This window comes from Rhinolophus sinicus, chromosome 8 (assembly GCF_057876585.1).
Source record: "Rhinolophus sinicus isolate RSI-liver-muscle chromosome 8, RSI-T2T, whole genome shotgun sequence".
Taxonomy (NCBI): Eukaryota; Metazoa; Chordata; class Mammalia; order Chiroptera; family Rhinolophidae; genus Rhinolophus; species Rhinolophus sinicus.
In genome coordinates, this window is record NC_142508.1 from 49,544,439 (window position 1) to 49,566,868 (window position 22,430).

Here is a 22,430-nt window from a genome sequence, read left to right on the forward strand (position 1 = left end):
ATTGCCCAGCCCTGTGGTGGGTGTTCAGCACAGTCACCCCCAGGGCCACAAGCCACATTCAGTGGCTATGGCTCTGACAGGCGTGGGGACATGGTTTGGGTCCGGCTTTAAGTTCCCAGTCCATGAAAGAAAGTGGGAAGCGGGTTTGCAGGGAGGAGCACTGATTCAGGAAGGTTCCAGTAGCTTACAGGTTCTGGACCCCAGGAATTGCTTGCACTTCTAAATGAGTTTTTCCATTAGTGTGAGGTCCTGCAACTCCTCTCCACTTTCCCAGCTTCAGCACAGTTGGCTTAGAGGAAGAGGAGAGGACGCCTACACCTATTGACCTGCCTGCTGGTTTCCCGCCTCTCCCCCTGAGAGTCAGCTGCTACTGCTGCTGACTGAAGGGGGTGGGCAGAGGAGGGAGATGACAAAGGGACAGGGCCAGCACTCTGACATTCTGGGTTTTCCCAGGAGCTTTGTACATCCCGTTTCCCTCCCCTAAGTTAGTCCCGTGGAGAGGGCTGCTCACCATACTTGCACTAGTCCAGGGCCAGATGAGGAAGTAGGCGCTGGGCCTGCCACTGACCTTAGTATTGGGCACTGACTTCCAGGGAGGGGTCCCCCAGGCTCCTGGTCTGAGGTCCTTCTCCCTTGAGGGGATTTTCCCCCTCCCCCCAGTGGGCATGGTCAAATCTCTGGACTTTAAAACCCTTCTGGGAACCTGGCCTGCTCACCGTCCTCAGTAGGCACTTAAGAGAGCCCAGCATTATGAGGGCACTTTGCCTTCTGAAGCAGGTGTCCATCTCACTGGGTCCCCCCTCTGCCTATGTCCAAGACCCCCAAGCGATGCTTAGGATGCCCCAGGTTGACCAGGCTCGGAGCTGACAGGAGAGGTGCCTGGCACCAAGTGGGCATCCAAGTTGGCGGGGGCCACGGTTTGCCCCGGGGAAGTGAGGCGGAAGACCCCTCCGACCCGCAAGCAAAAATTCTGGAGGCCGGAGCAAACCTCCCGAGCACCGCAATAGCCTCGGCCCCTTGCTGTCCAGGCCCGTCACTTGGGAGCGGGACCGGAACTCAGGGTGGGGCGGGGCTGCACCCGAGGAACTAGGGGACAGGGTGGGGGTGGAACCGGAACTTCGCGCTGGGAGGTGGCTGGCGCGCCGGGCTCAGTGTCCCAGCGGAGCTAAGCCGAACCGCTTTGCTGGTCGCCATGGGGCAGATCGAGTGGGCCATGTGGGCTAACGAGCAGGCGCTGGCGTCTGGCCTGAGTGAGTGAGCCCGGGCTTGGCACGCGGGGCGGGACGGGAAACGCCGAGACCCCAGGCTGCAGGCCGAGGGACCGGGTGGGCTGGAAACAGGGCAGGGGAGCCAGGGTCCTGACGAGTCAGAGACTCCGGGCTGCGGGCCGGGAGGCGGGAGCTGAATCCTGGGGGTGTGGGTCTCCGAGACTTATGCGGAAACCTGCAGCTGCATGGCGGGGAAGTGGGCCTGGGGCTGCCCAGCAGTGGGAGACCTCGGGCTAGGGAGGTGGTCCGGAGACCCTCCTGTCCCCGCAGATACCCGCGCCCCCGTCCCCTCCCCCCTTCTGCTGTCCCCTTTTCACCCCCGCCACCCCACCCGGACCTCACCCCGCAGATAGAGGAAGTTGCAGCCCTAGGGGAAGAGGCCTTCACCCCGGGTGCTTTCCGGGAGTTACCACCCTCCAGGATTGGGAAAACCTGGCAGGACCACCCACTCCTGCTGTTCCTCCTGCCCTGGAAGCCCCAGGGGTCGCGAGGGGCTCCCTCCCCCGCCCTGAGCCTTCACAGGACATCTAAAACCGCCCAGAGGGACCCCTCCCAGCCCAACTATCAGAGACTGCTTCTGGGGAAGGATGGCAGGCCCCCTCAGTCATGCTGAGCCTGTGTTCAGGAGCTCTGGTGAAAACACAGTGGGGTCTGCACCCCTGTGCTGTACTTGGAAGTGGAACCACTTAGGGATGGTGAGATTGGGCCCAGGCAGAGTCTGAGGCAAGAGGAAGCTGCCCAGAGGCTCTGCCTGCCTCTGGGGACCTGCCATTTCCAGGAAGGACCTGCACCCAGTGGGAGTGGGTGGGTGGAAAGACGGTGGGGAATGTAGTGATGAGGAGGGTCCTAGCCCACCACCATTTCCCTGGGACCCACCCTGAGGCCCCTCTGCCAGCTGGGGACAGGAGTCTGGTAAAGCTCTGGGAGGGAAGGGAGCAGATATAAATGAAGTCTCTCTGGCCCCTGAACTGTAAGATCACATTTTGGGGTGAGCAGTTTTGGGTCATGAAGCCTAATGGTCTGTTCAGGCAGGTCACCCCCTTGAGTTTGGCGTCTAGAGTGAGTGAGAAGTCAGTGAGTTAGATAGTTCTCACTTTTTTTTTTTTTTTTTAATTTTATTGGGGAAGGGGAATAGGACTTTATTGGGGAACAGTGTGTACTTCCAGGACTTTCCCAAGTCAAGTTGTTGTCCTTTCTATCTTAGTTGTGGAGGGCGCAGCTCAGCTCCAGGTCCAGTTGCCGCTGTTAGTTACAGGGGGCGCAGCCCATTATCCCTTGTGGGAGTTGAGGAGTTGAACTGGCAACCTTGTGGTTGAGAGGACATGCTCCAACTAACTGAGCCATCTGGCCACCCGGGAGCTGAGCAGCAGCTCATTGACTTCATTCTAGTTGTGGAGGGTACAGCTCGCTGGCCCACGTGGGAATTGAACCGGCCGTCCCGTTGCCCAGAGCTGGCGCTCTAACCTACTGAGCCATCCGTCTGCCCCAGCTCTCCTCACTTCTCCCCAGAGTTGTCCCCAAGCAGTTCCCCTGTCTGCCACAGGTCATGAGGCCTTAAACAGCTGCAGACCAGCCTCCCTTCCTCTCACAGCTCCTCATCCCCCAAGAAGTAAAAGGCGACAGAGGGCACCAAACTCGGAGCTCTCTGAGAGGCATGGGTTCCAGTCTCCTTGGGTGCAGCACCCCCAGCACCCCTGTTCATGGCATGCCCACTGTGTGCTAGCTGAACCTTCCTTGCCTTAGCTAATGTCCTCAGGATCATGAGGCTGGAGCTGTTCCTGCCTCTACTTTACAGACAATGAAATCAAACCTAGAGAACGTACAAGCTGCAGCTCAGTTTCCTCCATCACCAAACGAGGCAGTTTACTGGAAGGTCTTCTAGGGCCATTCCTGCTCTGAGATCCTCCTCTTGCTGACTTTTTTTCCTGACTCCGTATAAACTGCAGCCACCTGAGACTGCTCAGGCCTGGCTAGACCCTGTTAGCAGCTGCCTGCAACAGGCTTCTTTTTTATTGTAGAAAATTCCGTCTAATCAGATCATGTCCCCTCCTGCTGAAAACCCTCCAGTGGGTCCAACTGCGAAGAATAAAAGCCAGAGTCTGACTGCTCTGTCCCTGTCCCCCTCCCTTCTCAGTCATTCCAACTGCACAGACCTCATCTCTGTTCCCAGATTTCCTAGGCGTACCCCAGGACCTTTGCATAAGCGGTTTCTTCTGTCTGAAGCATCCATGGCTGGCTCTGCCGTTCATTTCTCAGTTCAAATGTCACCTGCTTAGAAAAGTCTTTCCAGAGCACCTAGACATTTCTGTCACAGTCTCTTGTTCCAGTTCACCATCTCTGATGTTTATTTCTGTCCGCTCCTGAGACTATAAGCCCCACGAGAACTGAGGCCTTATCTGTCTTGCTCCTGCTTTGTCCCTACATTCACTTACAAGAGCCCCTGCATGCGGTGTGTAGTCAGCCCTCACACCTCCTGGTCAGCCAATGGTGTCTTTGCTCCCCTTTTGCTGATGGCAAGCAGCAGAACTGAGGCTCAGGATGGGAAAATCACACCCCAAAAGGCAAGTGGGCCTTATACTGACTGAGCACATGGAGAGACCACCCCTCCCTCTTCCAACTCACAGAAGTGCTGATGAGCAAACCAAAAGAGTTAATATATAGCTGAGCTCCACTCCAAGGATGGGAAATAATGCTGGCAACAAAAGCAGAGTGAGGTTTCAAGCTGGTGGGTTGGGGCAGAAGAAAGGGGTACCTAGGGAATTGGGACCAACAAATGTTCGGGTTTTTACCCAGTGGGATTTTGGAGCCTCTGTGTGAAAAGGGCTGAAACTGAGCTGCATGCCTCAGGCTAGAGCCAGGAAAGGCTACTTGTACAAGAAACAGACTAGAAAACTGTCCCCCCCAAGGAAGCTGCCATCTGCTGCCAGGGCCTGGATGAAAAAAGCAACAAACAAGGCAAAACCCCTGGAAGCTCAGGCTTGTGCTACCGTGTTTCCCTGAAAATAAGACCTAGCTAGACAGTCAGCTCTAATGTGTCTTTTGGAGCAAAAATTAATATAAGACTGGGTCTTATTTTACTATAATATAAGACCCGGTCTTATATTAAATTATATTATATTATACTATATTATAGTATATTAATTATATTAATTATATATATTATATTATATTATAGTCCTGGTCTTATTATATAAGACCCGGTCTTATAGTAAAATAAGACCGGGTCTTATATTAATTTTTGCTCCAAAAGATGCATTAGAGCTGATTGTCTGGCTAGGTCTTATTTTCAGGGAAACACAGTATGCATGGGGTGAAGGCTGAATCTACTCTACCCTGTGCTACAAGGACCACTGACCAAGAAATTCAGATAGACTCCATTCAGGACTGGAGAAACCTATAGAAGCAAATGTGAAACTGTTCTGTAAGGGCATTTCCTCAACCAGGACACAAGGCTGCCACAAGAAAACAGACCCTGCTGGGCACAGCTCACAAACATACCCACCATTTGAGGAAGCAGGCACCATTAAACAGGAAAATGTGCCTCCTTAAAACCACAACTACTAGTGCCCTTTGGGAGAGACTTGAGAATACGTGTACATGTTTAAACAGACGGTTATGTTCAAGGGGATAAAGGAGTAGAAAATTATAGAGGACAGTGCAAATAATGACTAATATAGAATGTCTAGAAATAAAAAATATAGTCATTAAAGGTTAATGGATGAATTAAACACTATCTATAGATGATAAGAAAATTGTTAAAGTGGAAGATGAATCTAAGAAAACCTCACAGAAGGTAGCAGAAAGAAGTTGAATCATACAATAATAGTACAGGAAGACCCAACATATATATTGGGGGTTCCGGAGGAGAGAATCAATAGACTGGAGGGAGGCAGTGTGAAAGGGATAATGGTTAAACATTTCCAAAATTGAAGGAGAAAAGAAAGTTCCTTATAAAATAAAGGAAAATAAATCCCTTCTTGGACACATTGTAATAAAATTACAGACCATTAAAGAAAATCTTCATTTTTTTGTTTTTTAAAGAAATTTCGAGGGTCAGATGCTTTTACTTATTTTGAAAAAATTTTTGGGGAATATTGGGGAACAGTGTTTCTCCAGGGCCCATGAGCTCTAAGTCGTTGTCCTTCTATCTAGTTGTGGAAGGCGCAGCTCAGCTCCAAGTCCAGTCGCCGTTTTCAATCTTTAGTTGCAGGGGGCACAGCCCACCATCCCATGCGGGAATTGAACCAGCAACCTTGTTGTTCAGAGCTCACACTCTAACCAACTGAGCCATCCGGCCGCCCTGAAAATCTTCAAATTTACCAGAGGGAAAAATGGATTGGTTTAAGACTGATTTCAGACTTCGTATCATCAATAATAGATGCCAGAAGACAATGGAATATTATCCTTGGTGCTGAGACAAAAACATGAATTTAATATCCAGATGATCTATCATTCAGAATGAGAGTATTTTCAGATATCCAGAGAGTTGCTGCTAACATACCCTCATCAAAAGGACGACTAAATGAGGTACTTCAGGAAGAGGGAAATTGAATCTTGAATCCAGAAGAAAGGACTGGGATGCTAGAATGACGATACTGGTGACTATTGACTGTAAATAATTAATAATAATGAGTAATTTGGGGATGAGATTGAAGTTAAACATTCTACATGTGGTTCAGAAAGAGGAATTTTAAAATTAAAGTTTGATCAAGTCAACAGGAGGCAGGAGAAGCAACAAAAGCACTTGTTAAAGAGAAAACACAAAATAAGATAAAATAAGTTACAATTATCTGCAATCACAGTCCATAAACTCTGTTAAGTATACTACCAGATTGGTTAAAAATTCAGCTATATCAGCTTATTCGTGATAGCCCAAAACTGGAAGCAACTGACATTTCCCCAAGATGGAAGAATGGATAAATTCATACAATAGAAACAACTCTATAAGAAAAAGTGGTCCATCCACCCAAACGGCATGAATGACCTTGACAGCCTTCCATTAAGCAAAAGAAGCCAGATCTAGGGTTCCAGTCTTGACTGGATAGGGGCACAAGAGAACTTTCTGGGATTATAGGCATCTTGACTTGGATACACATGTAAAAAGGCATCAAGCTTATGCCTGTATATTTTACTGTGTGTAATAATTATACCTCAATAAATTGCTGGAAATTCTGGGGATGGATGGTGGTGATGGTTGCACAACAGTGTGAATGTACTTAAGCCACTCAACTGTTAATTTTAAAATGGCTAAAATGGAAAATTTTATGTTATATATATTCTACCACAAAAAAAATTGCAAAAAAAAAAAAAAAAAAAAATTCCTGGGGAGGAAAAATCCAGATGTATGTCATTTACAGCAAGAACACGCAGAGCTGAAAATAAAGGGTTGGAATAGCTGACAAATACTAACCAAAGAAAGGTGTAGGGATATCGGTATCAGACAAAACTAAATGAAGGTGAAACACAGGAATAGGGGCAAACAGGAACACCATGCAATGAGGGGAGGGCTTCCATGAAGCAGATACAAAATCTACAGTCAACAATATAGTCTTTCAGTGCATAAAGCAAAAACAAAATCACAAGTGGTCACAGAGCTCAAGAGTGAGTGTTTAGGGCAGCCGGATGGCTCAGTTGGTTACAGCGTGAGCTCTTAACAACAAGGTTGCTGGTTCAATTCCAGATGGGATGGTGGGCTTCGCCCCCTGAAACTAGGATTAAAAATGGCGACTGGACCTGGAGTGAGCTGCGCCCTCCACAACTGGATTGAAGGACAACGACTTAGAGCTGATGGGCCCTGGAAAAAACAAAAACACACTGTTCCCCAATATTCCCCAATAAGAGTAAAAAAATATATATATATAGTATATATATGTGTGTGTATATGTGTGTGTGTGCGTGTGTGTGCGTGTGTGTGTGTGTGTGTGTGTGTGTATATATATAATTTTAAAAAAAGAGTGAATGTCCAAGCTGGAGTCCATGACCCTCCCCTCACCCAGGGCTCAGAGGCTTGCTGTGCCCCCACAGTCCCTGGGACACAGGCCCAGCTCCACCAGTACCCGAGGCTCCTTCAGCCTCTTCCCCAGCTCACATGCCACTTCCTAGGGAAAGGTATCTCCTTATGTGCAGGGGTCTGTAACTGCCTGGGTCCTCTTCCTGGGCATAAGTGTTGATGGACATGAGGGCTGCTCTGGGGTGGGCTGGTGGCCCAGCTGTGGGAGGGGGGAGTACAAGGGAAGGTGGCCAGAGCCCCCTGCGGACCCCACCCCTGCAGGAATGGGACAGGGGCATGCGCCTCCCACAAGTGCGGGGCCCCTACTAACCTGCTTCTCCTCTGCCCACAGTCCTCATCACGGGCGGCATTGTGGCCACTGCCGGCCAGTTCACCCAGTGGTACTTCGGCGCCTACTCCATGTATCCTCCTACCGTAAACCCCAGGATGGGGCGGGGTGGGGGTGGGAGAGTGGCATTGCCTGCGGCAGCGCACGTGGACTGGGAGTAGAGATGCCAGTGCCTCTGGGAGCACAGCACTTCACAGTTTGTAGAGTGCTGCTCACATCCCTGGGCCCTTTAGACTCAGAATAGGCTCAGCTGCAGTTTTGGAAGCCAGGGCTTGCTGTCAAGCAGTGAAGCAACTTGTCTAGTTCCTGGTGAGGAAGTGGGAAGTGTCAGCGCCCCCAGGGATCCCCTGTGTACCCCCTTCTATCAGCTGTCCCCCTGGCCTGCCTGGGGCTATCCAGGAATGGGCTGGGCCCCTCCGTCCCCTCCTACCCTGCGGCCAGCTGTCGTAGGCCCTCTGGAAGCCAAGGCAGGCGTGGAGGAGGGAGGGCACAGGACAGGCAGCCAAGGGGCCAGACCTGTGGAATCCTGCCTGGTTGTTCCATGCTATGCGGCCCCAGGCGGTTGCTGCCGCATGTCTCTGTTTCTCATCAGCAAAGAGCCTCTCACTGTGGCCCCTCGGGCTGGCCTGGGCTGTTCCTTAACTGCAGAATTAGTGTGGCAGGTGTGTTTATCTGCCTGCTGGAGTACCCCCGAGGGAAGAGGAGAAAGGGCTCCACGATGGAGAGATGGTGAGTCCCCCACCTGCTCTGGGGCCCATCCTAGGGGCTGGGTAGAACCCACAAGGGCAGGACACCAGGTCAGGAGTCCTGCAGGAGCCTGGCTCTGTCCCTCTGAAGCTCTCGCACCAACACCTTCGTCCTCCTGGACAAACCACAGCTGGTGCCTGCCCAGCTGCTGTGGCCCCGTGGCCCCTGGAAGGGAGGAAGCCAGGGTGCTCTGGGGCAGCGTGGGTAGTGGGGTTGCTGAGTAGGACCCAGCCTGCCTTCCCTCTCTCCCTCGGCCTAGTGGACAGAAGTACATGACGAAAGTGGTGAAGTTGTTCGGGCCCCTCTCCAGGAATTACTACGTCCGTGCCATCCTGCACCTTGGGTGAGTCCCTGCCCACTCTCAGGCCCAGGAGCGCCCTGGGGTCGACCCTCCCACTGGCCTGGCTGCCTGGATAGGAGAGCTTGGGGTGGGTCAGGCCCCTCTTAGCCCAGCTATTTTCCCAAACAAAACCCAGGTCCCAGGCTCAGCCAGTGGTTTCCCCAAACCTGTATCCCTCATCTCTTACTGCGGAACAGTTCGCCGCAAACCTTGGTAGCTTAAATCAGGAACAGTCAGGGTTCTGGGGTTGGTAGGGCCCAGCTGGGTGGTTCGGCCGCCTGCCTCACGCACGTGTGTGGTGGTGACTGTGGTGAGGCTGGAACACGCAGCTGCTTGGGCCTCCCCCCAACATGGCAACTGGGGCTAAGCTTGTTAGGGTACAAGTCCAGGCAGAGGACAGCTGCAGGGGCCCAAACATAGAAGCCCTGCATTTGGCAGGGTTGGATGTCGCCTCCACCCAGGGTCCTGTGGCTAGCACACTTATGGTCTATTTTGTCCTAAGATCTTGTGGCATCTGCCCAGGACCTGGACCCCTTGCCGACATCTGCTGACTACCCTTTTGAGTCTCTTGTCCTCCCCACTCTTCCCCAGGCTGTCTGTACCAGCTGGCTTCCTGCTTGCCACCATCCTGGGGACAGCCTGCTTGGCCATCTCAAGTGGCATCTATCTGCTGGTGAGTGGTGTGGACTGTGGTCAGTCCGGCTAATGCTTGATGCCTTGGTCCCTGCAGCCGCCTGCAGGCCGAGCCAAGGCCAGGAGCCTATGTCCTTGCTCGTGTGATAATAGGAATAGTGGTGACCCAGGGGCCTAGGAGTCTGCATTTTAACAAGTTCCCTGAGCTGCACACTCTTCACCCCACAATAGGCCTGGCGCCTTGGAGAGGCTCCAGGCCGGGATGGGTCCAGGGTGAGTGGGCTCCTGCCCTCTTGTCTGTCCCCCCGGCCTCTCCCTCCGTGGGTGCTACCTGTTTTCCTGACTCAGCATGATGGACACACAGGCAAGGCCTCCCTGTCCTGCTCCTGGGGGGAGTCTGGAAAGCGGCCTCCAGGGGCTCTTTCAGAAGCCCAGGGATTCCTCATGTCCCCTCTCCCCCTTGGGGCCCCTCCTGGCATGGTGAAATAACTTCAGTTTGAGGTTAGGCAGAGCCAGGTCCTGGCTGTGTGGCCTCAAGCCAGTTACTTAACCTTTCTGAGCTACAGTCCCTTCAGGTCTTAATTGAATTCAGAGTTGGTCCTACCCTGTCCCCTGGTGGGAGTGGGGGAATGCAGAGCCCGGGGTCAGGGTGGGGGTGGTGGCTCCTGTAGTCCCCTAGGGCCCAGCGCTTCCGTATCCCACAGGCAGCCATCCGTGGTGAGCAGTGGACCCCTATCGAGCCCAAGCCCAAGGAGCGGCCACAGGTGGGGGCCACCATCAAGCAGCCGCCCAGCAACCCCCCACCCCGGCCTCCAGCTGAAGCTCGCAAGAAGCTCAGTGAGGAGGAGGAGGTGGCAACAGGAGTCTCCAGTGGCCCCCAGGAAAACCCCATTCCAGTGACCGATGAGGTTGTGTGACAGGCACCTTGACCTGCAACCCAGGTGGTTGCTGTCTCTAGTAGCTCTTCCTGAGGGGGGGTAGCCCACCCAGAACCCAAGGGCACCCCTTTTTTTGCCATCCGGAACCACAGGCCCTCTTTCCGTGTCATTCGAAGCCACCGATCATCTTTCTCAGTGACACTTGAAATCACAGAGCATCTTCTATTCTGTGAAATACAGTATCTGGAATTCCAAGTATTTGAGTTTCTACTCTGGAAATTAAATTTCCAGGCCTGGGAGGAGTAAGTGTGTGTTTCCCTACCAGCTTTCCTGGACCTTCCCAGACTCAGCTTCTGGAGGCCCCTAGTCCCAGCTGAGTGGCTGAGTGAACAAGCAAAGCAATGAACTAGGGGGTTGGGCAGGGAGCCCAGCAGGCCTTCATCTTGGGGCCCCTTCCCTTGGTGTCATCCAGGATGGCCGACCAGCTGGGAGCGGGGGGTGAGGGGCTTCAGGGGCAGGGCCCAGCGTGGACCTCCTGGGTACCGCCTGTCACTCCCCAGCTGGGAGCCCTTGTGGTCGCCCAGTGTCATGCGGGAGACCCTGCTCGCTGCGCCATTTGTCATGCCGGGTGTCATGCAGGGTGGCCTGCAGTGTCTCTGCTCCCGCTCCCCACATAAGAACGCAGGATATGGTGAGGCCAAAAAGGAACACCCACAGAATCATAGATGGGGGAGTCATACCACTATATTCTCGCTGGCGACATCCGCCTCTCTGCAATCCGCTCTTGCCAGCCCAGCCACCATCTTCTTGCTAGCCCCCATTTTTTCTCTGCTAGCCTAGCCACAGCAGTTATATTAGTGGCCAATGGCTCACTGGTTAGAGCTGACGGCCAACTAGCCACAGCTGATGGCCATGCAATCACAGTCGATGGCTATTTACTACCTGAGCCAGCACCTTTCTATGTGAGGCCGAGAGACTGGAAACTGCTTTCTGGGGCTCTGTCCCCACACCCAGCTTTGCCTGGCTTCAGCTCACAGCCCAGCCTGGAAAGCCCCTTCCTCCTTGATGGGCTCTCCTCAATCTCCCACTCTCTCAAACCCTGGAAAAATCCTTAAATGCCTCCCTCCTGTTGGCCCCCCTGCTCTCAGTAAATCCTACTTGCAGAACTGGGGGTCCTCTAATGTTCCAGGGCCAACCAGCACTCCTGTACCAGCCTTGCCCCGAGACACAAGCACTCTGGCCTTCCAGAACGGCAGTAAAGCCTCAGGCCCCCTTGACGTGCTTTTATGAACCCCAGACCTATCCGTGCTCTGTCTCCAGCATAAATCCACCCCTTATCACCTCCCTGCTCTGCCCTGCCCCTTGCAGGCCATTCCCAGGACTGCAGCTGTCACGCCCAGTGCGGGCTCAGAACCCATAATCTTTCGCAGCGCAGGACAGACGCCCTCTGCATGCGGATCCTACAGTCACTCCCCACTCAACCCTCCGACACAGGCACGCTGCCTTCTCAGGGCCTTTGCATAGGCTGTTCCCTCTGTCTGGAGCGCCTGTCCCTGGCTGGCCATCCAGGCCTTTGCTCAGGTGGGGGAGCGGGGGATGACCCTCTGTTTGGAATTGCAGCCCCTCCTACTTCCCTGCATCACGGTCCTTAATTCTTTCGCCAAAGATAGTGCTTTACTGCTTATTCTGTGGTGGTCTGTCACCCCGCGTGCCCTGCGGGCAGGCAGGGAGTCTGCTCCTTTTGTTTACTGCTCTATTCCCAGTGACAGGTACATATAAATATGTGCTGATTCCACAGTCCTTCTAGGTTCAAGACAGAGGTTACCCTCCCCTCTTCCTGGGTGCTTGCACACCCAGGAAGTTAATCAGTGGGTAAGAACAACAAGTTAGAAAGGGAGGTGCTGACAACTGCCCTGCAGCCTTCACAGCCTGAGGTCAACCCTTAAAGCTGGCTGGGCCTATCCATCAGAGGTGGGGAAACAGGCTCCACAGGGGGTCGTAGCTGAGCCAGAACTACCTCAGAGCCCCTTCCACAACTGCTGAGGCCACACACTCCTGCGCCCCTTAACTAAATGCCTCCCACCTCAACACACCCAAATGCGCTAATTAGAACTTACGTGGTGAGAACATTGACCTAGTCATCAAGGCAGCCGGGGGGCATCTGGCCTGCTGGTGCTAGCTAGCTTTGCTGCCCCTGGTCTGGAAGGTGACCAGCTGTGGACAGAAGCCCAAGGGGGGGTGTCCAGGCCATGGCACTGGCCTTTGAAACTGCCTTGGCTTCTGCTGGGGCTGAGGGAGCATGACTCAGACACTGGAAGGTGATGATGCTCGCCCAGGCTGCAAAGGTGCCCCCCTGAGCTGACACCCCCTGGGAGTTATCCTCAGAGACGCCTGTCCCTGGGGCAGAAAGGCATGCCCCAGGTGTTCGCTGTCATTGCAAAGGCCTGGCACACCCTTGACCCGTGGGTACAGCAGGGTTGCCTACATCACCACTGGGCTGTGGGAGGGAGGCCCATCCCTGGGCCCCACACCATCACCAGGTGGTATGAACACCAGGTGAAAACTGTAGGTGCCAGCAGGGCACACTTGGGCTGTACTTGTTTAAACCCATTCCCCACCCTGGATGCAACTGGGGCTCAAGTGTAGACCTTTCAGGAAGGATATGCCAGAATCAGGCCTGTGGCTGCCCCTGTGGGTCCAGCTGGCTGTCAACCAGACAGGTGAGGGTGAGGAGAGTGACTTCACTCACCCCTGCTGTGCCATCCAATGCTGTGCTGGGGGCTGTTTATCAATGTAATAACATTTATTTACATTTACAATAAATAACTGTTTTAGAAATACAGGGGGCTAGGAAGAGGGAGCTTGGGGTGGCCTGGACCAGCCTGAGACCAGTGACAGGGTGAGGGAAGCCCCGGGGGATTACCGAGTTGGGGGCGTTAAGAACACCTTTTCTGTTTTAAGAAGTTCCTTAACCAGGTTCCTTCTAGACTCACTGTCTGTTTTTGTGAAAGGGTAACTGAGTGTCCAGGTGGGGCCTGACCAGCACACGGTCACCGGGCCCGTCCAGTGTCCATTCTCCACTGTGCTTACACCAGAGGCCTGGAGCCCCTGTACCTGCTCAGGAACCCCGGGCAGCAGAAACAGGGTCACTCAGGGCATATAAATAACTAATAAATACACATAAATAGGAGGGGCCCTCTCCACAGAGAGATCCCCACTGTCCAGTCTGGGAGGTGATCCCTGCCCATGGCACGGGGCGGGGACAGCTGAGGCTGGCAGTCATCATGCCACCCTGGGCAGGACGCAGGTGCAGCCAATGGGCACGCGGATGGACTCAGTGTGGAAGGTGAAGGCCCCCGGCGTGGGTGTCCCCGTGGCGTCCCGAGAGCAGGGCTGGCGGCGTAGTACCAACAGGCTCTGGTGCAGTGGGACAGAGTTGAGTGCGGCTGTCTCTCGGCCGGTCCTGGCGCTAATGCAGCCCTTGCACAGGCACTCAGCAACAGCCAGCTTCTGCGGGTAGCGGCTCTCGTCTGTGTCCACGCTGTGGGGACAGATGGGTGAGGCCCAGCCCCAGAGCCTGGGGGGGGGGGGCATGTCCCTCCTTCCCCCTATGGCTACCGATGTGCTCAGGGGCGCTGCTAGCCTGAGTGAGGGCTGAGGCATTAGGTTGCAGGGAGGATGGTGCGTGGCTCCTGGAGGGCCGGCATGTAGCCCGGGCTCAACGTGGTGCTTGTCTGCGTCCCCAGTACCCTCCCAGAGCACAGAAGCTGGGGGGAGGCTTCCAGGAGCCCCCTTCCCTTCCCTCTGGGCCCAGCTCAAACTCTGCAGGGGCGCAAGTGGGGGCCCCAAATTTTCCCAGAGGACCCTGATACCCAAGGTCTGGGCTGAGATTTTGGAGACAACATCGGCAAGGAGGTCATCTAATGGAGCCCCACTGTCCAGGGTAGGGGGGCCTGGCTGGATGAAGGTGAGTGTGCTTGTCCCATTTAACAGGTGAAAACACTGAGGCTAGAGAGCTCTGCATTAAGCCAGTGCCCAGAGAGGGGAGGGACCCCAATGCCACACAGCGGGGATCCCAGTGCCCAGGGAGCTCCCATAGGCCTCACCGGTATCTCCAGGGAGAGATGGAGCGCTGGTGGACGTCAGCTTCCAATACCTCCTCGGGCCGCAGCACTGGGCACTGGGTCCCAGTCGGGGGCTGCTTGTTGCGCCTCCTGCGGCCCACCACCTCCAGGCTGGACACCAGGGCTACTGGCAAAGCCAGTTCCCACTTGGCAGCTCGAGCCAGCAGGTGTGCCGGGACCTGACCCAGGGGCAGCTCCTCAGCTGTGTAGCAGCGTGGGGTCTCACGAGTATGGGTGTGGGAGCCTCCCCAGAGTGGAGGTCTGTGGCGGGCCAGGCTGGCAGGCAGCCAGAGCAGAAGCAGGAGGCCAGGGAGGAGCTGATGAAACAGGTGGTGGGTGGTCAGAGGGGCCCCAGTGAAGGGAGCATCTTGCTGCCACCCCAACTTGCCCTCTTCCCTGTGGAAAGATGAGGTACAGCCCACCCAGCCTCCACAGCTAGGGAAACTGAGGCCCAGAGGGGCTAGCACCTCAGCCCTTGCTCCCCAGTACACTGGGGCTCCTGGGTTCTGTCTGTGTCCTACCCCAAGATTGGGGGGGTTTCCTGGACCCCATCCCAACATCTTTAGTGTGGGGGTCAGGGAACTGCCACCCCTCTGGGCCAGATGACACCGTCCAGGTGGGGGCATGGGGAGAGGTGGCTCACCATCACAGTGGCAGCAGCTGGGCTCCGAGCAGTTGGAGTGCACCTGATGGCCGTCTGGGACACACCTGGCTGTGGTCCTGCGGTGCACCTGGCTGTGGCTGGCTTGCAGTGCCCTTTATACCTCAGCCACACCTGGGGAAAATCCAGCACCGCTTCCTCCTTGGGAAGTGCCCAGCCGCTTCTTCCTCCTCCCCTCCCTGTGGGTCCCTGGTGAATGTCCCCTCCTCCCCAGCCCAGGGCAGGCAGGCCCACCCCATGCTCCAGCCTCCCTCTCGCCCCCATCCAATTGTCACCTTGTCCTGTTACCCAACTCCCTCACCCAGAGGGACCCGACTCCAGGCTCAGCACCTGTGGATGGAGCCACAAACACATCCTGCCCGTGTGACATTCTCGCAACGTGCTATAAAAGGGTTCCTGGCTGAGTATTCTTTTGCCACTTGCATCTTTGATGCCACTGTATGTTTTTGATATGTGGACCCGGTGACCCGGGTACCTGGGTGGGGCTTGCTCATCCCACGCTGTGGCACAGGGCTCCTATCCCTGCCGATGCACACGAGGTCGGTTCCATTTTTTATCTAAGATGATCAGATCAGGTGAACTTCAGGGTCTGCCTCCTCCTGTCCAGGTGGGAGAGGTTCCAGGAGAGACAAGGGGGGCTGGGGCCAGTGAGCAGCTGCAGGTTTCCACATGGTCTTCTGTGATTTTACTCAACAAAAGTTCCAGCTGAGAAGCCTGAGATGGAGGGGCTAGAATGCCTTGGAAACTTTAAAGTGAAGTACACCCTAGGAAGCTTTGTTTAAGGAGGCCCCAGGAGCCCACCTGCGCCCCACCCACTCAGCGTTGTTCGGGGTTGCTGGCTGGGAAGGCAGGTGCTGGAGGTGGCTTTGTTACCCTGAAGAGAGTTTGGAGCCAGGTCTTGCAAAGTTTTGAATGAGGTTTGGACACCACCCGGGGGTCTCCTGGGGCCCTGGCCACCCTCCAAGACCAAGGGCCGTGTCTGCCCTGGTCCTCTCAAATCAGTCTAAAATGTCTAGTTAAGGAGGGTCTAGCGGGTGGAGGGAGGGTGTCAACCTGCCTTCCAGTCTTTCTTCACCTGCTGGCAGGTGCCAGAATGTACACCATTATGGCGCCCGTCTCTAGGCTTGGAACCGCACAGCTGATTGACATGAAGACCCCCTGAGACGGGAGCGGCTGGAGAAGGCAGTGGGATGGATGGCTGGGCCCTCCCAGCATCTTCACTCAACAGAGTGTGTCTCTGGGCAAGGAATTGTCTTCTGTGGGCCTTAGTATTTGTCCCTGTAAGCAGGGCTACGTAGCCCTCCCGGGAAGCAGGTGAGGACTGAAGGAGATCCTGTCCTGCTTACGTTGGCCGGATGGAAACACTCCGGGAACACGTGCTGTGTCTGTGACTGTTTTCCCCACTTAGTCTGAACGATGGATGGATGCATGCAGAGTTCCCGGGGCTGCTCTTCCTTACGATGCCCCTACCCATCTACCCTCTACTTGCATGCCTCCTGCAATGGGGAGCTCACCCTCTGCCGTCATTTTCTAGGGCTGCCATAATGAAGTTCCACAAACTGGCGGGGTGCGGGGAGGTTAAAATAACAGAAAATTATTCTCTCACAGTTCTGGAATGAAAAATCAAATGAAAAATCAAAGTGTCAGCAGGTTGGTTCCCTTTGGGGTCTCAGTGAGGATCCTTCCTGCCTCGTCCAGCTGCTTGTGGCTGCTGGTGACCCTTGGTGTCCTCGGCTTGTAGACACAGCACTCCAACCTCTGCCTCCGTGTTCACATGGCCCCTCCTCTGTGTGTCTTATAAGGACACTCACCCTCATTTCAAGAGCCTTACCTTAATTACGTCTACAGAGACCCTTTTCTCAGATGACGGCACCTTCCTCGCAGATACCAGAGCTAAGACTTCAACATGTCTTTTTGGGGGGCACACAACTGAGCCAGTACAGCCCAGGACAGGTGTTTGTACCGTGGGTTAGGTCAGGTGGAGAGAAAGACCCTCCTTAGGCTGAGCTGAGACCTGCCACCCTGCTGGGGCATTTGGGGATCTCAGAAAAATTCTAGTCCTCCTGCTGTCCCCAAAAAGTAGTGAGTCCCTTGAGGGCAGGGACCGTGTCCCCAGCACGACCTTCCCTAGCACCTAGATGCGCCATGACTATAGCAGAACGAAGGGTAGAGAGATGAGTCTGGACTCTCCCGTGGGGAAAATGGGGTGACAGTGCCTCACACATGGGGCCGTGTGGCCGTCCATGCTGCAGTGCAGGGAGACGGTGGGGTGCAGGGTCAGCTACATTGCTTCCTTTAGCTGAAAAGCCCAGTTAAACACTCACACAGATGCTGGTTTAGGTAGTGAAAAGGCTGTAAAACTGTTGCTTGCGCAGTGGGTCCCGTAGTGTTCCCACCGCGCGGGAATGCTCAAGTCCAGCCCTCCGGCCCCAGCCGTGCCCCCCGGGACGTTAACCGCCCCCGCGGGTGTCTGCATCTTCTGTGTTACTGTGTCTGTTCCGAACAGCCGGCCGCTTGGGTGGGTGCAGGAAATTGGGGATCCCGGCTTGGCCCTCACCTTTCCCCGTAGTATGCCCCGGGTGCCCCCAGAGCTGTTCCACGGGGTCGTAACAGTCAGTCCCCTGGAAACCGACCGACGGGACCGGCGCGGGAACTGGGGGTCAGGGGTCCCTCCTCGCGTGGAGGCAGGAAGGACAGACGCAGGGCGGGACTGGGCAGCACCTCATTCCTGGGCGCATGAGGCAAGTGCAGAAGTCTCGGGTTGGGCAAGACTGGAAAGGTGGCCGCCAGGGGACCGCCAGAGAGCGTCCTGGAGGCGGTGGCTGGGAAGACCCTCCTCCTCAAACCACGCCCCGCTGGGTCCCGCCCTTTCCAGACCACGCCCCTGCCGACCACACCCCCAAGTCCCAGAGAATCAGGATGAAGAGGATGGAGGTGCAGAGAGAAGGATGTGGAAGGGACCAGGATGCAGGAGGAGGGGATGGACAGAGGAGACAGGTGCCGAGTCACAGACACGGAACCAGAGACTGGCAGAGGGAAGGCAGGGGAGGGAAAGGCAGAGGCCAAGGCAGGAAGGCAGAAACACAGGGGACACAGGGACAGACACGCCAGGTGCCTCTGTAGTGGCCCAGCCTGTGGCTCAGAGCCCCTCCAGCCCTGGCTGGAGAGAAACAGCCTCAGTGGGCCTGGTTTAGGAATTGGCCTGCAGAGGGATTTGCTCCAGGTTCTTTGGGCTTCAGGTTTGTTTTCCCCCGTCCGGAGGAAGGCCCAGCAGCAGGGCTCAGTCCCCTCATCTGTGAAATGGGGATGACAATACCATCTCCCCCTTCTCCCAAGGGCATGCCCTTCCTGACACTTGGCCCCAGGCAGCCCTGCGCACGGTCAGTCTCTCACACAGCCCAGTTTTCTGGTGTACACAGCACTTGGCCTTGTGAGTGGGGGCCTGTCCAGGGTGGGGGTGCTTGCTTGTCCACCAGGGCCAAGACCAGGGCCTTGTGTCCTCAGCTCAAGTTCTTGGAGCTGCTGTGGTGCTGGGTGGTTGGAAGAGAATGGAGGCGAGGAGCCAAATGGGGTTTGGCGTAGGGGCAGGTAGAGGCCTGACCATGGGGCTGGGAGACGGAAATCAAGGCGGTCATGCGGGGCGTCCAGCGGGGTCTCTGCTCCCGCTCCCCACAAGAGAACGCAGGATATGGTGAGGCCAAAAAGGAACACCCATGGAGCCATAGGTAGGGGAGTCATATCACTATATTCTCGCTGGCGGCATCCGCCTCTGCAATCCGCTCTTGCTAGCTCAGCCACCATCTTCTTGCTAGCCCCCATTTTCTGCTAGCGTAGCCACAGCAGTTATATTAGTGGCCAATGGCTCACTGGTTACAGCTGACGGCCAATTAGCCACAGCTGATGGCCATCCAATCACAGTTGATGGCCATTTACTACCTGAGCCAGCACATTTCCACGTGAGGACGAGAGCCTGGAAACTGCACTTTGGGGCTCTGTCCCCACAAAGGCCTTGGCCCCTTCCCTCAAGAAGAGAAGAGCTAGTGTTGGGAGCTGCCAGCTAAGCGCCTCCAGGGTTACTCTTGAGGAGAGACAAGGTGACAGCTTGAGGACAGCACTGTGGCAGCAGACAATGAAGGGACTGAGGGGATGGGGAGCGGAGGGCTTGCCTGAGCTATGAGAGGAAGTGGGAGGAGTCAGCCAGGTCAGAGTGCCAGGAACAGGAAACAGCATGTGCAAAGGCCTTGGGGTGGGAGGAAAGGCAAGCAGAAGCAGGGTGGAGGCTGGGGGGTTGGGTCGTCAGCATCTGCAGGGTGGTAAGGCTCTTCCAGCTGTGGAGGACTGAGGACTGGAAGGCAGGGGATCCCACGGTGGCCTGGAGAACTCGGGGAGCAGTCTGGTAGGCAGAGATGGAACTTGGGAAACGTAATTGTTTCCATCATTTGCATGTTAACCACCTGTCAGTATCTCAGCCCTCCCATTTCCTGGAGGGCAAAAATACCCAAGGATTCATCACACAACAGAGGCCTCCCTTTTCTCAGATGCCTGGCCTAGAATGTTCTTTCCACTAGACCTGGGGAGGGGAGAGTTGGCTCGGGGTGTGCCTCACCCCTCCCAGGACAGGCACTTGCCCCCGTGTAGCAGGTGAGCCATGCCTCCAGACAGCTAATGGAAAACTGCTAGTTTAAACCCAGCTTGGGTCGGGGGAACCCAGGGCTGTGGCTCCAGCCCAGGCGTTAAGATCAGGGTCAGGTCAGCCTTTTGGGATGGGAAGAAGCTGGTCAATTGGGCAAGGAGGGCTGAGTGCAGAAATCTGTGTGGTGGGCTCGCCTGTGGGCTCCTGGCTTTAGAGGGGCACTCACTGCCTGGCTGGATTGCAGGGCCCAGGGGCAGAGTGACAGGGACAGGTTGGCTCTCAAGGTGTCCTGGATTCTGGCTCCATGTCCTTAAAAGCCACCCATTCAAAGAATGGGAGTTTCCTTTGCACCTGGCTTTGACCTGATAGCAAACCAGATAAGTCTAAAAATTGCAGACACATGACAGGCTGCCGTGATGTAAGAGGGAGGGACGTGGATGTGAAATGGAAAACAGCGTGGTTTTGGCCAGTCCACAGCACTTGCTCCCTCCCAGCGCTTGTGTCGTTTAATCACCACGTAGCGGAGGGGCAGAGCACCGTGGAATGCGCCCTGTAAGCTGGTTGCAGCTCAGCAGGTCATGCAACCAGGTGAGAACCCCAGGCTGCTGCCTCCTGACGCTGGCCCCACAGGGCCCTCCTGCAGAGCTGGAACTGGGGGCAGCAGTGTGGGCTCTGGGGGAGCATTTTGTCCGTACTTACAGCACTTGCTTTATAGTAACTCGAGGGTGGCAGGGCACCCTAAGGACGATGGCACCACTGTTTAGTCCCACAAAGAAAGACCTGGAACGAGCACTGGCATCTCCCCCCGGGGGTCCTGGCCCCCCTGGGGCTGAGTTGTTGTGGGCACAGCAGGGCAGCAGCTCTCAGAACTGCTGACATTTCTTGTCTGCAGTGGACAGAGTGGTCCTGGGCCCAGGACTTAAGCTGAGCTATGGGCACAGCTGTGTGGGCATGGATGGCACATTTAAGGCTGTGGGGAACTGGCTTTGTGGCTGGGTGTTGGTCAGGCCTGAGGAGTGTCCTTTCTGACCTCTCTGGCCCAGGTCCCACTGCTGGGAAAGGCGGCCACCGGTTTTCGTTCACAAAGCCCAGCCAGGGCCAGTTCCACCATGGAGACCAAGGCGCAGTGCTCCCTGGGGGCTGGGGCCAGGGCCGGGTGCCTGGACTGGCCGGTGAGTGAGTAGTTGCTGTTCCTGGCTGGCAGCTCCCGGCGAGTCGCACAGGGGTCTCTGGAGGACTCCATGTCCTCAGCCTGCATCAGCCAGGGGCAACTAAATGCTAGGCAGGCCCAGTGGGTGTTGTGAGGTGGCTGGCTCCGGTGCCATGCGGAGGGCAGGGGATGGGGTGCCCCAGGCACATGCAAACATCACCATCAGGGCAAGACAGCTGCTTATCAAAATATTTTATTTTAGGAGACCCCTCAAAAAAAGACCCTCCACATTAGACAGATGCCCAACAATACCGTTGGCCTTTTCCTTCTTTTTTTTTTTTTTTGGTCTTTTCTGTATTATTTTTTTTCCTTTTGAAATCAACTAAAACAATTTGATGCTTAAAATAAAAGACAGGAAATATTTCCCAGTCAGACTTTTGTCAAGAATATATATATTTTTTGATCCTGGGGAGGGGTAGGGCTGGGGAAGAGGCTGCTCAGAAGCATTCGGTGTTCCTGTCGACAGTAGGAGAGCCGCGTGGTGAGGACACCACGCACAGCAGGTCGAGAACTCATCTGACTAACAGAGAAAACGAAAACGGGGAGGAAAATGTATGGGGCAGCTGATGCGGGCATCTGGGACTTACAATTTACAGAAAACTACGTCACGTTCTTGCTTGGTGCTTTGCTGTCTGCCTGTCTGTCTGGTGGGACCTCTGCTCTGGGAAGGGACTGATCATGTAGTTGGGAGAAGGCTGGGGGTTCAGCGTCATCTTCATCATGTGTGGCTTCTTTTCCAGCTGAGAAACTTTTTTTTTCTTTTTTAATTTTTAAAAAGAATCACAGCCAAAGTAAGACATTAAATGCAAAATCCAAAATGGCTGCGCTTAGCCTATTTATAAAAACACGTGAGTCTCTGCCTCTGGTGGGGGGGCCGAGCCCGAGCCTGCAGGGCCCACTACACTTTCCCAGGGATCTTAGCCCGCTTGCGAGCGATGGCGTCCTCTACGGCTTTGAGCTGTTTCAGGAGCTCCTCGCGTCGAGACAGCGTGCTGGCCTTCCCTGATTTGGTGCCGGTGGAGGTCGCGGTGCCGGCATCCGAGGCTTTGCCGGGCACACTTGTGACTTTGCTGGAGCTCTTGGACTGGGGTGATAACTGACGCTTCCTGCAGGGGTGGAGAGGCTGTTAGAAGGGTCCAAGTGCCTCTCTCCCTCTGCCACAAGCTTCCTGCCAGGCGGGGAACACGAGGCCCAGTGTGGGGGGCTGGACCCCGTAAGCTGTACCTGCCAGGCAGAAGGCACCCTCTCCCCAGTGTACAGAGCCCCCCTCCCCTGGTGGATGAGTGTCCAGGGCGTAGCCTGGCATTCTGCTAACCTGTCTGTCCCTTCTGCTTCGGTCCTTGTATGCAACTGCCCTCCGTGGGGAGGTGAAACCCCACACTGCTGACTTAGGAGGACCCCTGAGACCGTGGGGGCCCCTGGTGTGTGGGGGGAGTTGTATAGCTCCCTGTGTCCTGTGCCCCCCATGTCTTCCGTCACCCAGCCCTCGACCCTGAGCTGCATGATGCAGGTACACAGAGGAACTTGGAGCTTACTTCCTGGGAAAAGGAAATTACTCTCCTACTTCCTGCGTCTGACATAGAAGGTAGGAAAAGAGC

At 55.3% G+C, this 22,430-nt stretch overlaps 3 protein-coding genes across 4 annotated transcripts in view; 1 reads left to right on the forward strand and 2 right to left on the reverse strand.

Annotated features, from left to right (window-relative positions):
• The first annotated feature begins 1,098 nt into the window (after positions 1-1,098).
• CYBA (cytochrome b-245 alpha chain) lies at positions 1,099-10,459 on the forward strand. The gene is made up of 6 exons (XM_019742697.3): positions 1,099-1,250; positions 7,610-7,679; positions 8,261-8,335; positions 8,613-8,696; positions 9,285-9,366; positions 10,031-10,459. Exons 1-6 carry the CDS (start codon positions 1,193-1,195, stop codon positions 10,241-10,243), a joined length of 582 nt encoding a protein of 193 aa, XP_019598256.1. The 5' UTR covers positions 1,099-1,192; the 3' UTR covers positions 10,244-10,459.
• A 2,878-nt stretch (positions 10,460-13,337) lies between these two features.
• Positions 13,338-20,865, reverse strand: IL17C (interleukin 17C). The gene is made up of 4 exons (XM_019742698.3): positions 20,653-20,865; positions 15,320-15,505; positions 14,311-14,645; positions 13,338-13,745 (listed from the first exon to the last, which is right to left on the reverse strand). Exons 1-4 carry the CDS (start codon positions 20,863-20,865, stop codon positions 13,487-13,489), a joined length of 993 nt encoding a protein of 330 aa, XP_019598257.3. The 3' UTR covers positions 13,338-13,486.
• A 144-nt stretch (positions 20,866-21,009) lies between these two features.
• The window catches only part of ZC3H18 (zinc finger CCCH-type containing 18), a 59,641-nt gene continuing 58,220 nt past the window's right edge, over positions 21,010-22,430 (reverse strand). For both annotated transcript variants that reach the window (XM_019742696.3, XM_019742695.3), the window contains one exon: positions 21,010-21,938. In XM_019742696.3, the coding sequence (XP_019598255.3) occupies positions 21,731-21,938 (208 nt within the window). In that variant the 3' untranslated portion in view covers positions 21,010-21,730. The remainder of the gene's footprint in view (positions 21,939-22,430) is intronic.

Coding starts and splice junctions, on each gene's coding strand:
- CYBA (XM_019742697.3), top strand. CDS start 1,193: ATGGGGCAGATCGAGTGGGCCATGTGGGCTAACGAGCAGGCGCTGGCG. Junction 1,251..7,609: donor GGCGCTGGCGTCTGGCCTGA/GTGAGTGAGCCC, acceptor CTCTGCCCACAG/TCCTCATCACGGGCGGCATT. Junction 9,367..10,030: donor CAAGTGGCATCTATCTGCTG/GTGAGTGGTGTG, acceptor CGTATCCCACAG/GCAGCCATCCGTGGTGAGCA.
- IL17C (XM_019742698.3), bottom strand. CDS start 20,865: ATGGAGTCCTCCAGAGACCCCTGTGCGACTCGCCGGGAGCTGCCAGCC. Junction 14,646..15,319: donor GTTTGTGGCTCCATCCACAG/GTGCTGAGCCTG, acceptor CTGTTTCATCAG/CTCCTCCCTGGCCTCCTGCT. Junction 13,746..14,310: donor ATCTCTCCCTGGAGATACCG/GTGAGGCCTATG, acceptor CTGTCCCCACAG/CGTGGACACAGACGAGAGCC.